The sequence below is a fragment of the Hyla sarda genome, chromosome 3, assembly GCF_029499605.1.
Source record: "Hyla sarda isolate aHylSar1 chromosome 3, aHylSar1.hap1, whole genome shotgun sequence".
NCBI lineage: Eukaryota > Metazoa > Chordata > Amphibia > Anura > Hylidae > Hyla > Hyla sarda.
In genome coordinates, this window is record NC_079191.1 from 352,029,598 (window position 1) to 352,045,988 (window position 16,391).

At 47.1% G+C, this 16,391-nt stretch overlaps 1 protein-coding gene across 3 annotated transcripts in view; it reads right to left on the reverse strand.

Moving 5' to 3' along the window:
* The window catches only part of LOC130362681 (two pore calcium channel protein 1-like), an 86,881-nt gene that overhangs the window by 39,953 nt on the left and 30,537 nt on the right, over positions 1-16,391 (reverse strand). For all 3 annotated transcript variants that reach the window (XR_008891520.1, XM_056567575.1, XM_056567572.1), the window contains exon 2: positions 12,729-12,811. Coding sequence is in view for 2 of the 3 variants with exons in the window: in XM_056567575.1 (XP_056423550.1) it covers positions 12,729-12,811 (83 nt within the window). In the remaining variant the exon portion in view is untranslated. The remainder of the gene's footprint in view (positions 1-12,728; positions 12,812-16,391) is intronic.

The following is a 16,391-nucleotide window of genomic DNA, read 5'->3' on the forward strand; positions in this document are numbered from 1 at the left end:
AACATGAACCGCACTAAATGGAGTTTAATGAAGCGATTCGGGCAATAGAATCACACCGATATTCACATTAGTTGCAAATAGAATTTTTCCTGAATTTGTAACGAATTCGGATTCGTCACATTTGATTTGCTCATCCCTAAATACTATGTTTACGAGAACCACTACTCAAATTAGAAAATAATAATATTAAAGATTATAATAAAGTTTTTTTTGTTCCCATCTTTGTATCGAATAATAAATGCCATATGATAAACAGATAATAGTATGCATTGTTTTGCAATAGGGAAACATAACAAAAAAAAGTTTTTGGGACAATAAATAAAATCACATTATTTAGGCAATCTTTAAGCATTTTTCAAAAGATGATTTATACTTTCAGGCAGGGAACAAAGGTTTCTTCTTGAGTTTACTAAACTTCTACAGCATTTTGAGGACACTGATAAACACATAAGCTTCCAAATTGTGGATACATTTATTTTGAGTACATTATAAACCTTATTGCTTGTCAACTGAGAACCAGTTAATGTAAGAACAATAAAGGATATTTGATTTTATAACTTTTAGCAAAACAGGAACATAGTTTGCATGGCTAAAAAAATACAGAAGTCCATCCACATCATCTGATTTTGCTTCAATACTGATCAAGAGGAAAGTAAAAACCACAAGAAGAAAGCAAAAACCACCCTGCGGCATACGCCTTCCACATTTTAAATCAGGCAAACAGAAAAAAATCCTGGCTCAACAACCCTTCTAAAGAATCTAGTAAGTATAACCTGTAATAGTATTTTACTCCAGAAAGGCATCTGGGCCTCTTTTTGAACCCTTTAGTGAATTCCTCTTGTACATGACCACTGAGGCCAATGACTGGCTGCAGTGCCCCATGAACAGTGTATGGTGACAACACAAGGGCGCTTCCAGGACACTGGACCAGAAGGAACAAGAGGTATGAGTACAAGTGAATTGTTATTTATTTCCACCACCAATCCCTGTCCCCTATCAATTATACTAAATATTTTTTAAACCAGAAAGTATGCACTGTTAGTAACCAAGGGCAATAACACATATACAAGGGCAATAACAAATATATTAAAGGAACGGTGACCCAATCAAAGTATGTACTGTTAGTAACCACCTTTTGTTTCCTATCACTGAGCCAGTTACACTATATGGACTAAAGTATTGGGACACCTACACATCACAGCTACAAGGGAAGTTATTTTCATTCTAGTTTATTCCAAAGGTGTTGTATGGGGTTGAGGTCAGGGCTCTTTACAGGCCTGTCAAGTTTTTCCCACACCAAATACTCCCAATCATGCATTCCTGGACCTTTCTTTGTGCACTGGGGCACAGTCATGCTAGGACAGAAAGGGACCGAACCCAGACTCTTCTCATGAAGTTGGAAGTATACAATTGTCCTGCCATAGTAAGGGATTGGCTGAGTGGTCCATCACTGCTAAGACAAGTCAATCTCGGAAGCAGGAAGAAGACTGACGAGTGTGGGACAGGATGCCTTCATACTAAAAGCTGCAGGGGATCGAGATAGGAGAATATGCTTTTTTTTATAGTACCCATATCAAAATAAAACAAAAAATATATGCCCAGATAACCACTTTAAGGTGACACTGCACATTTTTCTATGTTAGTACCACTGGTTTTGTAGAAAAATACCTTAGGCAGGCAGTTTTTTTTTTTATTCCAAACACAAAACAAACTTAAAGAGTACCTATCCCCATCTAAACTTTCCCTAATCCCTCTCCCCATCTGTCCCTGACTCTGACAAAGTCTACCCCTGCATTTATTTTGCTTTAAAACACCCTAAAAATACCTTTTTTCTATGCTCTTCAGTAGTGCAGTTGTAGGCACTTAGCAGGGGAGGTTGTCATAGCAACGGCAAGTCCATGGAGAGAGCGAGATAAGCAGTGTATATATAGAGGGGAGAGGAACATGAAAAAGAGAAGAGGGAATGTATCCTCTCTGTTCGCTCCCTGCATGTGTACAGCTCAGTGCTCCCTGCCTGTCTAACAGGTGGGGAGCTGCATTGAGCTGATTTCAGACGCACTCACTGAGTCTGAAATGCTTGCTTGACAGGATTGCTAGGGAGACCCCTAGTGGAGAAGTTTTTAAAGTAAAAAAAAAAACATGAAAGGAGGATTTTTTTTTAAATAAAAGCAATTAAAAAGTTGTTCAGTAGTGCTTTATCTTTAATATATAAAAAGTTTGTTTCATGAGAGGTACCCTTTAAAGGGGTAGTCCAGTGGTGAAAAACGTATCCCCTATCCTAAGAATAGAAGATGAGTTTCAGATCGTGGGGGGTCCGACCGCTGGGGCCCCCCACGATCTCTCTTACGGGGGCAGATAGCGCGTGTTGACCACCGCACGAAGCGGCGGCCGACATGCCCCCTCAATACTGTGCTATAGCAGAGCCGGAGATTGCCGAAGGCAGCGCTCTGGCTCTGCCATAGAGTTGTATTGAGAGGGCATGTCAGCCGCCGCTTCGTGCGTGGGCTGCCGGGGTCCAGTACAGGAGATCGCGGGGGCCCCAGCGGTCTGAAACTCATCCCCTATCCTTAGGATAGGGAATACGTTTTTTACCACTGGATATCTCCTTTAAAGAGTAGCTCCCACCACGTAAAAAAAAATTTTTTTGGGTACCTGCCTATAGCCCATCTATTCATAACCCCCTCCCTTCCTTCCTTTAAAATGTTTTTTACTACCTTAGAAATGTCTTTTTGCCTACCTGGTAGTGTGCTCACTTACCAGGCAGACTCAGGCGCAACGTCACTGATGCCTGCTGGGGGCAGACTTCCACCCTTAGCTCATCTATGCTGTGTTACCGTCGGGAGCACACATAGATGAGCGGCCAATAGCATGGCAGGCTGCTCCGGGGTCTCCTCCTCCCTGTTTAGCAGTGTAGTGTTATCCAGGGAGGAAGAGTATAGGAGCATCACCCCCCTGCCATGCTATTCTACACCGCCGACACCTGGGACTGAAATGAAATATAATATGTTAAATAAGACCTCAGATCAAACTTACCCGTACAGGACATGTACAGTCCTGGATAATCAGCGCGGCACTGAGATTCAGTACATGCTAGGGGGGGGGGGGGCGGGGATGGCCGTCTCGCGAGGCCAGTGAGCCAATGCGCGCAGCTCAGGTGTTAACAGCACTCACTCCCGCCTGTCTGATTGATAGGCAGGGAGCGAGCGCAGGCCGATTGAATTCAGATCGAATGCCCAGCCGGGATCGGTCCGAATTCAGCTGTGACGTCACAGCAGGCTGCAGCCGGCCGCAAGGAGAGAGACCCCTAGTGGCCAGATTTCAAGAGCAAAATAAAATAATTTAACCACAAAAAAAATTATAGAAGTATATTAGAGATATTTTGTAGTATATAAGTACTACAACATATCGAGAGAAAAAAAGTTGATGTCAGTGCCCATTTATTATACTCTGTTTCTTCCAGGGGTGTAGCGGTAGCAGTCGCACCAGGCCCCTAAGCAGATCAGCCACATAAAAGATCAGTATTATAACTGGCGCTGTTGCAGATTTTACATTGGGGCCCAGAAGCTACAGCTTTCTCCTCTGGTTTCTTCCCAGGTCCCTTTTACAATTCCTCTCTAACCACATTTTGAAACATTTATATTTATATTATAATTTATATTATTATTTTCATTCAAAAGTTTACATCAATAAATCAATCAAATAACAAATAAGTCAAGGAACAAAGAACAGGATACTCCATTTATAAACATGGAAATACTTATAGGGGTGTAACTTCCACAGGAGATATATACCCCTACCTATATTGGACTTATTGTTAACAAATTATAACTAAAATAGATAAACTATTTGAACCAAGAATCCTCTATCTAGCAAGGCATACTTTTAGATTATTCCCCTGAACACTATATTGTCTGCATCCTTGTACAGCTCTTTATTGGGGCAATGAAAAGGGAAGTCTGCTTTTCCAAGGTTTCTTGTCCAACGTGTATCTACTGCCTCTGGATATACTTGTGCTATTTAAACTGACTTTATTACAAAGTACCGTATTTTTCGTCATATAAGACACTCCGACATATAAGACGCACCTAATTTTATAGCATAAAAATCTAGAAAATAAAGATTCTGAACCAAATACAATGTAAAGTATAGGACAGTGATCTTCAACCTGCGGACCTTCAGATGTTGCAAAACTACAACTCCCAGCATGCCCGGGCATGCTGGGAGTTGTAGTTTTGCAACATCTGGAGGTCCGCAGGTTGAAGACCACTGGTATAGGAGGTAGTACTCACGTGTCCCCGCCGCTCCGGACCCGTCACCGCTGCCCTGGATGTCGCCCTCCATCGCTGTCCCCGGGGTGTCCCCGTCGCTCCGGAACGTCTCCGTTGCCCGGTATACTCTCTCTCCATTGCCGCCATGATGTCGCTACGCACGCTGCTGCGCACACCGCTCCTATTGGATGACGGGACAGCGTGCGAGACAACGTGATGACGACGAAGGAGAGCGCCGGCCATGCAGGGGATCCCGGCACGGAGCAGACACCGAGGAGGCAGGTAAGGTCCCTCCCGGTGTCCTGTAAGCTGTTCGGGACGCTGCGATTTCAACGTGGCGGTCCCGAACAGCCCGACTGAACAGCTGGGTTAGTGTAATTTTCGCTTCAGACACGGCAGTCAGCTTTGATCGCCGCATCTGAAGGGTTAATAAAGGGCATCACCGCGATCGGTGATGTCCTGTGTTAGCTGCGGGTCCCGGCCGTTGATGGCCGCAGGGACCGCTGCGATAGGTGTGTTTTCGCCTTATAAGACGCACCAACTTTTCCCCCCCAGTTTTGGGGAAGAAAAAGTGCGTCTTACACAGCGAAAAATACGGTATATGCAAAAAAACTGTGGCATTACAATATAAGACAGTAATAAAAGATAGTACATAGGCCTGAGGGGTTCTTGCAGTGTTTATATACCAGATACTCATAATTCACAGGAACATTCACCAGAGCCTTCCAAACGGCCAAGGTGGGGGACCTAGGATCCATCTAACGCAAGGCTATAGACTTGCGTGCTAAAAACAGCACCTCCCTAAGGAATACAATTTCATAAGGGGTCCACTGGTCCTCCTCAAGGAGACACAATAAACAGACCTTAATGTCAGAAAGTACGGGGCATTGCATAAGTGTGCCTAAAAATCCAAGTATCTGATCCCAGAAGCCCTGCACAGTCGGGCAGGACAACATTAAGTGTAGAAAATCTGCCCTGCTTGCTCCACATCGGTGACAGTTCATGGATGTAAGCCTACCCATTTTAACCAAACATGATGGTGTGAGGTAATATTGGTGAAACATGTATAATTGTGTTTGTTATTTACGGCAGGTCAAACATGTAAATGAGAGAAGAGAGCCTCCTCCCACCCCTCCTCATTTAACCCAGGCAGAAGAGCTTTCCACCGTGGCTCCCTGTCTATTTTAGCGCTAGTTGTGATATTTTATCTGGTATGAGATTTTATAAGCTGATTCAATATGGAATGAGCATTGAAAAACTTTCCTTATACATTTGAAGGCTCTCTGCCTTTCTTCTATGGGATATTAAAGGGGTATTCCAGGAAAAAAGGCGATTTTTTTATCACTTACCGTAAAATCTCTTTCTCGAAGGATCCATTGGGGGACACAGACAGTGGGTGTATCTTGCTGTCTCTAGGAGGTGTGACACTATGGTGATAAAAAAAAAGTCAGCTCCTCGCAGCAGGATACACCCGCCTCCAGGCTCTGAGCTAGTCAGTTTAAGTTCCAGAGCAATAGGAGACCAATAGGTCAAGGAAAAACCCAAAGAGCTGCCAATTCAGACACCCTCCGGATGGAGGTGATAGCCACCAGAAACGCCACTTTCCAAGAAAGGAGGCGGAGAGACACCTCTCTAAGGGGCTCAAAGGGTGCACCCTGGAGGGCACTCAGAACCAAATTCAAGTCCCAGGGAGGAGAGGGAGACCGATAAGGAGGAACAGCGTGCGCCACTCCTTGCAGGAAGGTTCGGACATGAGGATTAGAAGCCACAGGCCGCTGGAAAAGAACAGTAAGGGCCGAAACCTGACCCTTAAGGGAACTGAGAGACAACCCCAGTTCCAACCCCGACTGCAAAAAGGAGAGAAGACGGGGAACAGAGAAGGTCACCAGGGAGAAGTCCTGTGCTTCACACCAACGAAAATAAGACCTCCAAGTACGGTAGTAAATCCTTGCAGAGGAGGGCTTACGAGCCTTGAGCATGTTGCGAATGACTTGGGAAGAGAACCCGCGGGCCCTCAAAACCGCGGTCTCAACCGCAACGCCGTCAAATGCAGTGACTGCAAATTGGGGTGGCAAAGGGGACCCTGAGAGAGCAGGTCCGGACGGGGCGTAAGGCGCAGTGGAGCGTCGTCCAGGAGCCTGACTATGTCGGCGTATCATGACCTTCGAGGCCAATCTGGAGCTACCAGAATGGCGGGGATGTCCTCTGCCTTGAGCTTCCTCAGCACCCTGGGAAGAAGCGGAAGAGGAGGGAACAGATAGGGTAGGGCAAACCTCGCCCAAGGAATCACTAGGGCATCCACGGCAAGAGCCTGAGGGTCCCGGGACTTGGACACAAAAGGAAGGATCTTCCGATTGTGCCGGGACGTGAAGAGGTCCACGTCCGGAATGCCCCAGAGGTCACAGAGTTGCGCGAAGACCTCTGGATGTAGAGACCACTCGCCGGGGTCGGGTGAGGACCGACTGAGAAAGTCTGCTTCCCAGTTGAGCACCCCCAGGATGTGAATCGCCGAAATGGCCGGAACCTTGCTCTCCGCCCAAGAGAGAATCTTGGTCACCTCGGCCATGGCTGCCGAGCTGCGAGTGCCGCCCTGACGATTTATGTACGCCACGGCCGTGGCATTGTCCGACTGAACGTGGACAGGACGGGATTGAAGATGGAACTGCCAATGAAGAAGACAAAGAAGAATCGCCCGTAATTCCAATATGTTTATCGGAAGAAGGGTCTCCTGGGGAGACCAGAGTCCCTGAACCGTCCAATCCCTGAACACGCCGCCCCAGCCCGACAGGCTGGCATCCGTTGCAACAACCTGCCAGTGAAGGGGAAGAAACGACCACCCTTGGAGAAGAAGGGGGGAGCGGAGCCACCAGAGCAGAGACTGACGGACCCTGAGAGGGAGAACAATCTGACGATCGAGGGACAGAGGAGACCTGTTCCACCGAGAGAGAATCGCCAGTTGAAGGGGGCGGTAATGAAACTGGGCAAAGGTACGGCCTCCATAGTTGCAACCATCCAACCCAGGACTTCCATACAAGTGCGGATGGAGACTGATACCTGGGTCCGAAGGGAGCGGACCCCCGACCGGAGCGCCAGACGTTTGTCCGGCGGAAGATGAATTTCGGCAGAGGCCGTGTCGAATTGAAGTCCCAGAAAGGTTAGAGACTGGGTAGGACGGAGGACTGACTTGTCCTGGTTGACCATCCACCCAAAGTGAGTCAGAGTGTGGAGAGTGATGTCCAGATTCTCCAGAGTCTGGGCCCTGGTTGGAGCCTTGATGAGAAGGTCATCCAGATAGGGTATCACCGAGATTCCCCTCGACCGTAACAGGCCCATCACCGGCGCAAGGACCTTTGTAAAGTCCCGAGGAGCCGTGGCTAGACCAAAGGGGAGGGCTACAAATTGAAAGTGCCCCTCCGGGACCGCAAAGCGGAGGTACCGACGATGGCCCAGAAATATTGGCACATGGAGGTAGGCATCCTTGATGTCCACCGATGAAAGGAACTCCCCTTGTTCCAGGGACGCCACTACTGAACGGAGAGATTACATTCAGAAGTGGCGGATGAGAAGATGATGGTTGAGACGCTTGAGGTCCAAAATTGGACACACAGAACCGTCCTTCTTGGGGACCACAAAAAGATTTGAATAGAAACCCCGAAACCGTTCCCCTGGAGGAACAGGAACGATAACCCCCTGGAGAAGCAGAGACTGGTGAGCCGCTCGAAAATGCTTTGCCAGAGGAGGAGACTGGGGGGGCCCGGGATCGAAAAAAGCGATCCCTCGGAAGGGATGCAAATTCGATCCGGTGACCCAAGAGTCTTGAATGTGAGAGGTCCAAATGTCTCGAAAAAGTAAGAGATGACCTCCCACCCGAGAAGAAACCGCGGGTGAAGGCCTCACTTCATGCAGAAGTGGGCTTGCGGTTGCCTGATTTGGGTGCAAAACAGCCAGACCGGTTGGAGTTCGACTTCCAAGACGGGCGAGCCCGGAACGAGGGAGCCTTCTTGTCCCTCGAGGGCACCTGCCCGGACCCCTTGTTGGAGCTGGAGTTCCGAAAGGACCGAAAGGAAAAGGACTTCTTTTGGGAAGTAGGGCGAGCCTTATTTTGAGGTAACAAGGAACTCTTACCTTCCGTTGCCTCGGAGATAATCTCATCAAGGCATTTGCCAAAAAGACGGCCACCCGTAAAGGGAAGCTCAGTGAGAGATCTTTTGGAAGCGGCTTCCGCATTCCAAGCCTTAAGCCAGAGGACCCACAGCATAGGCAGAACAACGGGCTGCCTGCATGGAAGCTGCGCACAGAAAATCCCCGGCTTTGGAGCATTGGAGAGCCAAAGCAGATAGATCCTCCGGGGGGGATCCCGCTAAGATATCCTGACGGAGCTTTTGGCACCACTCCGACAGGCCCTTGGACACCCATGTGGAGGCGAAGATGGGAAGAAGAGAAGAGCCAGCAGCTTCAGTGGCAAACTTTGCTTAGGATTCTACCTTCTTGTCTGTGAAATCCTTGAAGGCAGCGGCATCTGCCAGAGGCAGTGTAGTCGCCTTATTGAGACGGTAAACTGGTGGATCCACTGAGGGAGGAGAAACCACCTTAGTGACAAAGACCTTGTCAAATGGATAACGATCTTGAATTGTCTTGATTCCCAGGAACCTCTTGTCTGGATGTTTCCATGCGGTTTCCAGAATGTCGTCAAAGTCAGCGTGAGAGCTGAACTTCTGAGGTGCTGGCTTAGCACGATGAAAGGATACTCCTGGATTGACATCCGAAGATCCTGGGTCCTCTAAGTGAAAGGTGTCTCTTAGGGCTGTATATAAAGAGTTAACCATTGCAACAGAGTCCGGGCGGTCCTCTGAGTCAGATGCCGGCTCGGAAGCCTCGTCCACCAGTTCACCAGGGGAATGAGAATGAGTAGAGGCAGTCCTGGAGGGGGGCGACTCTGACCGAGAACGCGGCTCTGGCGTGGCAGAGCGGCGACTCCGAGAACGTCCTCTGGAGGAGCGACGTTTGTGCCCAGATGACAGGGGGGGGGCGACCAACAAGGGGAACGCTCACGTCTACCTGAAGACTCATTGGAAGAGTCAGACGAGGCACCCCTAGGATGCTTGTGAGAGCGTGAAGTATGTGGAGACAAGAAGCGAGCCCTTCCAGAGGTCCTGCGCCGAGAAGACCCCTTCAAGGCGGACACCACTTCCCAGGAGGCCTCAGCCACCGAGTGGGAGACTTTGGTCAAGTCAGCCATATACTGGGTCAGGGAAGAAACCCAGGTTGGGGGAGCGGCTGGATCCACCGGGACCGAAGGGGCATCATGGGGTACCAGGGGGTCTGGGGGAGCAGTGGAGAAGGCAGGACATGTGGGCTCAGCAGAGCCAGACATTTTGGTATTACAGTGCTTACAGAGATAGTAAGTCACTGAAGTTCCAGGTGTCTGTTTAGAGGGAGGAACAGCTCTGGGTACGGACATAATGAGGGAAAAGAATGGAGATAGGAACTTTCTCACCCTAGTCTGTGTCCCCTGTCAGCTGCAGTGAGGAGACTCGCTCTGTGCAGCTAGAGAGAGAAACAGGCCAGCCAATAGGAAGAGAGGGGTGTTCCTGAAGCAAGGCACTAAGTAACTGACCCCTTCCTACTGAAAATCGCGCCCACGGCGCTGATTGGAGGCTGCTTCGCGCCTCTGAGCGGAGCTACAGACTGGCCGAAGAGAACTATCATGGCGCCCGCTCCTTGTCTCGAGCGCACCTGTCGGACGTTTGTGCGCTCGGGGGAATAGGGCGGGCGGCCAGCGCCGGCAGAGACTGCCGGTGAAAAGAAGTAAGCCGGCGCTAAAGCGCCCGGCTCATAACAGCGCCGCGGCTGTCAGCCGCTTATAAGGCGCTGCCGACAAAGTGAAAGTAAGCCGGCGCTGAGGGCGCCCGGCCCAGGACAGTGCCGCGGCTGACAGCCGCGTATAAGGCGCTGTTTAGAAGTAATATCAATCACACACACGCACACAAAGTGAAGCGCCGGAATAAGGCGCTGTGGAAGTAGTCACCCAAGCACACACACACACACAAGTGAAGTGCCCCCTATATGATGTCCCTTCAGGAGCCACTGCTCCCCCAAAAATAAACTGCAGCCCCTGTAAGCTAGCCCCAAAAACTAAAGGTGGGCCAAAACAGGGGGTCTCCAGCTGCTGCGAGTCCGTACCTGTGGAGGAAAAAAAGGGAGAAGTACTTACCTCAGTCAGAAGAACTCACCTACTGGAGTCTTCAGTCAGCATTAGTTACCTGCATCACGCCTGGCTGCTATGCGCGAGCGAGGCGAGCAGGGAAATAGGGGGACCCGGACCCGTGAGGTACCACCCAAGCGCTGACCATTGGCGAGGGGGGGTGAACAGCGCATATACGCAATGTCTGTGCCCCCTCACTCGCAATGGGGAAACGGGGAACCGCAGTCCCTGAGTCCCCACCTGAAAACAGAAAAGAAAAGGAATAAAAAACTAACACGTCCCTAACTAGGAAAACAAAAAAATTAGAAGACCTGGTCTGGAGCAACCCAGACCACGTCCACCTCCTTCAGACACTAAGCTTAAACTGACTAGCTCAGAGCCTGAAGGCGGCTATATCCTGCTGGGAGGAGCTGACTTTTTTTTATCCCCATAGTGTCACACCTCCTAGAGACAGCAAGATACACCCACTGTCTGTGTCCCCCAATGGAGCGGATAGAGAAAACTTTTTTATATATATCAACTGGCTCCAGAAAGTTAAACAGATTTGTAAATTACTTCTATTAAAAAATCTATATCCTTTCAGTACTTATGAGCTTCTGAAGTTAAGGTTGTTCTTTTCTGTCTAAATCCTCTCTGATGACACCTGTCTCGGGAAACGCCCAGTTTAGAAGAGGTTTGCTATGGGGGTTTGCTTCTAAACTGGGCGTTTCCTGAGACACGTGTCATCAAAGAGGATTTAGACAGAAAAGAACAATCTTAACTTCAGAAGCTCATAAGTACTGAAAGGATTAAGATTTTTTAATGGAAGTAATTTAAAAATCTGTTTAACTTTCTGGAGCCAGTTGATATATATAAAAAAGTTTTCTCTATCGGCTCCATTGGGGGACATATATATATATAAAAAGTTTTATCCTTGAATACCCCTTTAAGGCCCATGTTTTACTTTCTTTGGCAATGAGTCTCTCTGTATCTAGCTTGGCTCAGTTTTTTTTAAAGAGTTTTTTCCCTTATTGCTTTTTAATGCTTCTTTAGTGCCTTCCTGATTTAGTTAACATGCTTTTTTCTGTAATTTTTTGCCCCTTTTCCATTTACTTATCTACATTGGCTTTCACCTATCCCTGACTTTTTTATTCCCATGAGGTATGTACCTCTCCTAATGAAAATGTGAAACATTTCCAAAAATTTCACTATAAATGTTGTTCCAGTGAGGACTCAGAACTTGAATTTTTTATGCATTTTTGTTACAGAATAACAACTGCAATGCCAAAATGTTAACAAAGGTAAATACATTATGCTGACTAGGTTATTTTCAAATACAGCTTTTTCCACAGGGAAAAGCTGGAAATTAGCTCTACTGAATGACACCAGCGCTAATCCACATGCAGATCTGGTCTATTGCAAACAGCAAATCCATGGCAGAAATCTAGAATTCAGCCTCAGATATCTGCTACAGAAACAAAGATTTCCACATTACCCAAGCAGTGTCATTGTCAATAACCACCCATTGGTTTCAACATGAGAAGGATGCACACAGAAAAAAAGTGATCTATCACTTTTTTCCCACTCAGCTATGCTCTGAAGCTTCCATTGAAGTCAATGGGAACTTCAGGTCTGCTGTTCCCCCCCAAAGCCTGCATGTTTCCTGGGGTTCAGAAAAAGCCTTTGCCTGTGTAAACCTACCCATAAAAGAGTTTGGGGAAAAATGTTATTCACCTATTCTGCCCAGGTTGACACAATTAAAATAATAAACTTTGACTTACCTCCTGCTGCTCCTTCAGTATACTGGTATCACTCTCTCATCCTCTGGTGTGGTCTTCTTCCTGTTTTTGGGGCCCGACACGTCACAATGCAGCTTAGCTAATCTCTGGCCGTGGTGATGTCCTACCTCAGCAGGTGATAGGCTCAGGGCCAGTATGATGTACTGGGCATAGGCAGAAGAAAGAAGGCTGGGCCCGAGCTCACATACATCACAATTCCGCTCCGCCTAACACTGGCCACAGTGGTACACTGCTTCAGTCGACGATTAGTTGAGCCAAAGTGTGACATGCCGGACCCCAAAAGCAGAAAAGACTGCACCGGAAGATGGGAAAATGATATCATTGGCACTGAAAGAATGGCAGAAGTCAAAGTTTGTTATTTTAGCCTAGACATAATGGGCAAATATAACATTTTGCTGGATAACCCCTTTCAAATTAGCAATTTGTAAATATCGCCTGTTAAAGGCTAAATCTCAAATTAATTACATTTCTACTCACCTTACTGCTTTAGGAGATGTTTCGAAAGGAATGTTTCTGTTGTATTGAGCATCGTAAACGTATGCAGCAGCCAGTAACAATTTCTGATCAAAAAGAAAAAATTCACAATGTAAATCAGTCTAAAAACAGTGGAAGGAAACTAAAAAATATCAAACATGCTGAATGGCATAGATATAGGGGTTGCAGTGGTTGCAATTGTTATAGGGCTCCAAAGCCTATGAAGTCCACAAGCTCCCTATTACAATTATGCAGGGCCATCTTCTTCCCTACAAATTTCCTAAAACTGTTGTGTGTAGTAGTAGGGTGTGACTTGCATGCACATGTCTGTGCTGTTGTAGAAACCTTCTTTCCTCAAGACGTAGAGGATGCCCCCTTGTTATAGATACAGTCCTGGGTATAAATAGGCCAATAAAAAGGTCTCTGTACGGCCCCTGATATATTTATACATAGTTATTAGGTCGCCCCTAAGTCTTCTTTTTTCTACACTAAATAACCCTAATTCTTTCTGGGTACTGTAGTCCTCCCATTCCCCGTATTTTTCCTCCCCATGTAAATTACCTTACATTTATCAGTGTTGAACCTCATCTGCCACTTCCCAGCCCAAACCTCCAACCTATCCAAATCCATTTGTAACAGTGCACTGTCCTCTATAGTGTTTATCGCTTTACAGAGTTTAGTATCATCTGCAAAGATTACTACTTTACTACTCAACCCCTCTACCAGGTCATTAATGAATATTTTTAATAGAACAGGCCCCAAGACTGACCCCCTGTGGTCCCCACTAGTAACAGTCACCCAATCAGAATAAGTACCATTAATAACCACCCTCTGTTTCCTATCACTGAGTCAGTTACTTACCCACTTGCACACATTCTCCCCCAGCCCCATCCTTCTCATTTTATGCACCAATCTTTTATGTGGCACCATATCAAATGCTTTGAAAAAATCCAGATATACGACATCCAGCGATTGTCGCTGGTCCAGTCTGGAGCTCACCTCCTCATAAAAGCTGATCAGGTTAGTTTGACAGGACTGATCCCTCATAAAGCCATGCTGATATGGAGTCATACATTTATTTTTAGCAAGATATTCCAAAATAGCATCCCTTAGAAAACCCTCAAACAATTTACATAAAATGGAGGTTAAACAAACAGGCCTAAAATTGCCGGGGTCACCTTTTAACCCCTTTTTAAATATTGGCACCACCAATAGGGGTCTGTCTATTACATTACTTAATTCCTTTAGAATGCCATCTGGACCTGGTGATTTGTCTATTTAGATTTTTTGTAGGCGGCACTGTACTTCTTCCTGGGTTAGACAGGTGAGTTTACCCTATCTCGCTGTATTTTACCTGCCATTTCATTTTCCTCGGTGAATACAGTGGAGAAGAATTTGTTTAATATATTTTTGCTTTTTCCCCGTTTATAATTTCTTCTTTCTTGTTTTTTAAAGGGTGAACACTTTCATGTTTAACCTTTTTGCTATTTATATAGTTAAAGGGGTACTCCGCCCCTGGCATCTTATCCCCTATCCAAAGGATAGGGGACAAGATGTTAGATCGCCGTGGTCCCACTGCTGGGGACCCCGGGGATCGCCGCTGCGGCACCCCGCCATCATTACTGCACAGAGCGAGTTCACTCTGTGCGTAATGATGGGCGATACAGGGGCCGGAGCAGTGTGACGTCATGGCTCCGCCCCTCATGACATCACGGCCCGTCCCCTTAATGCAAGTCTATGGCAGGGGGCGTCACGCCACGCCCCCTTCCCATAGACTTGTATTGACGAGGGCGGGCCTTGACGTCCCGAGGGGCGGAGCCATGATGTAACGATGCTCCGGCCCCTGTATTGCCCGTCATTACGTGCAGAGCGATCTCGCTCTGCGCAGTAATGATAGCGGGGTGCCGCAGCAGCGATACCCGGGGTCCCCAGCAGCGGGACCCCGGCGATCTGACATCTTATCCCCTATCCTTTGGATAGGGGGTAAGATGTCTAGTGACGGAATACCCCTTTAAAGAACATTTTGGGGTTAGTTTTACTCTCTTTGGCAATAAGTCTGTGTCTATTTTTGCTGCTTTTATCTGTTTCGTACATATTTTTAATTTTTTGTCTATAGCTTTTTAATGCTTCTTCACTGCCACCCTGTTTTAGTAGTTTAAATGCTTTATTTTTGTCATCTATTGCCCCCTGAACATTTTTATTCATCCATATTGGTTTTCTTTTATTCCTGATTCTTTTATTCCCATAAAGTATATACAGTGAGAATTTAAGATATTTTTAAAAGTCTCCCATTTAGTGTCAGTATTCTTGTTTTTGAGGACATTATCCCATTTTATATTGTTAATCAAACTTTGCCTTCCTAAAGTTCATTGTTTTTGTGGCCCCTCTAGAGATTCCCTTATTGAAGAACAAGTTATAATGTATTATATTATGATCACTATTTCCTATATGTCCTGCACCTTAGTTACTCTGTCAGGTCTGTTGGTTAAAGGAGTACTCCTGTGCACACTTTTTTCATGTTATCCCATCCGGGCTGCAAAATAAAAGAAAACGCACTTTATCTTACCTGCCAACGAGCCCCCAGAGCTCCGGTACAGGTGTTCGGTCCCCGGGCTGTATTCTTCTTACTTCCGGTTAGCCCGGCACGTCACACGGAGCTTCAGCCTATCACTGGCCGCAGCGATGTCCCGCCTCGGCCAGTGATAGGCTGAAGCTCCGTGTGACATGCCGGGCTAACCGGAAGTAAGAAGAATACAGCCCGGGGACCGAACACCTGTACCGGAGCTCTGGGGGCTCGTTGGCAGGTAAGATAAAGTGCGTTTTCTTTTATTTTGCAGCCCGGACGGGATAACATGAAAAAAGTGTGCACCGGAGTACTCCTTTAAAGGGGTTGTGCGCTGCCCTGCCTTTCTGAGCTCCGCTCGCAGCGTCCGGAAGTGCATTACTCCGAACGCTGTGTGCGGGCTTTCGTGTTCGTGGCCGCACCCTCGTGACATCACGCCCGGCCCCTCGTGACGTCACGAGGGGGCGGCCGCGAACACGGAAGCCCGCACACAGCGTTCGGAGTAATGAACTTCCGGACGCTGCGAGCGGAGCTCCGAAAGGCAGGGCAGCGCACAACCCCTTTAATATTAAGTCTAGCAGGGCGCCCCCTCTGGTCGGGCCCTGCACTATTTGGGACAGATAATTGTCTTTAGCTATAGTCAGAAACCTGTTTCCTTTATGAGATTCATAGGACTCAGTCTCCCAATTTATATCAGGATAGTTAAAGTTATTATCACTCATTGTGATTTGCTGCCTTGTTTATTTTCTTCAGTAATTGATCTTCTGCCTCTTCCATTATGTTTGGTGGCTTATAGCAAACCCTTACCAGAACTTTTTTTTAATCTCCATATATTCTACCCATAATGACTCCACATTATCGTTTCCCTCCCGTATATCCTCCCGCATTGCGGCCCTCAGACTGGACTTTACATAAAGACAAACTCCTCCCCTTTCCGTTTTGTCCGATCCTTCCTGAATAGACTATATCTCTGTATGTTGACCGCCCAGTCACAGCTATCGTCCAACCAAGTCTCTGTTGTACCCATTATGTCATAATTCTCCTCAGACATCAACCACTCCAGTTAGTCAGTTTTTTTGGACAGACTTCTGACATTAGTCAAC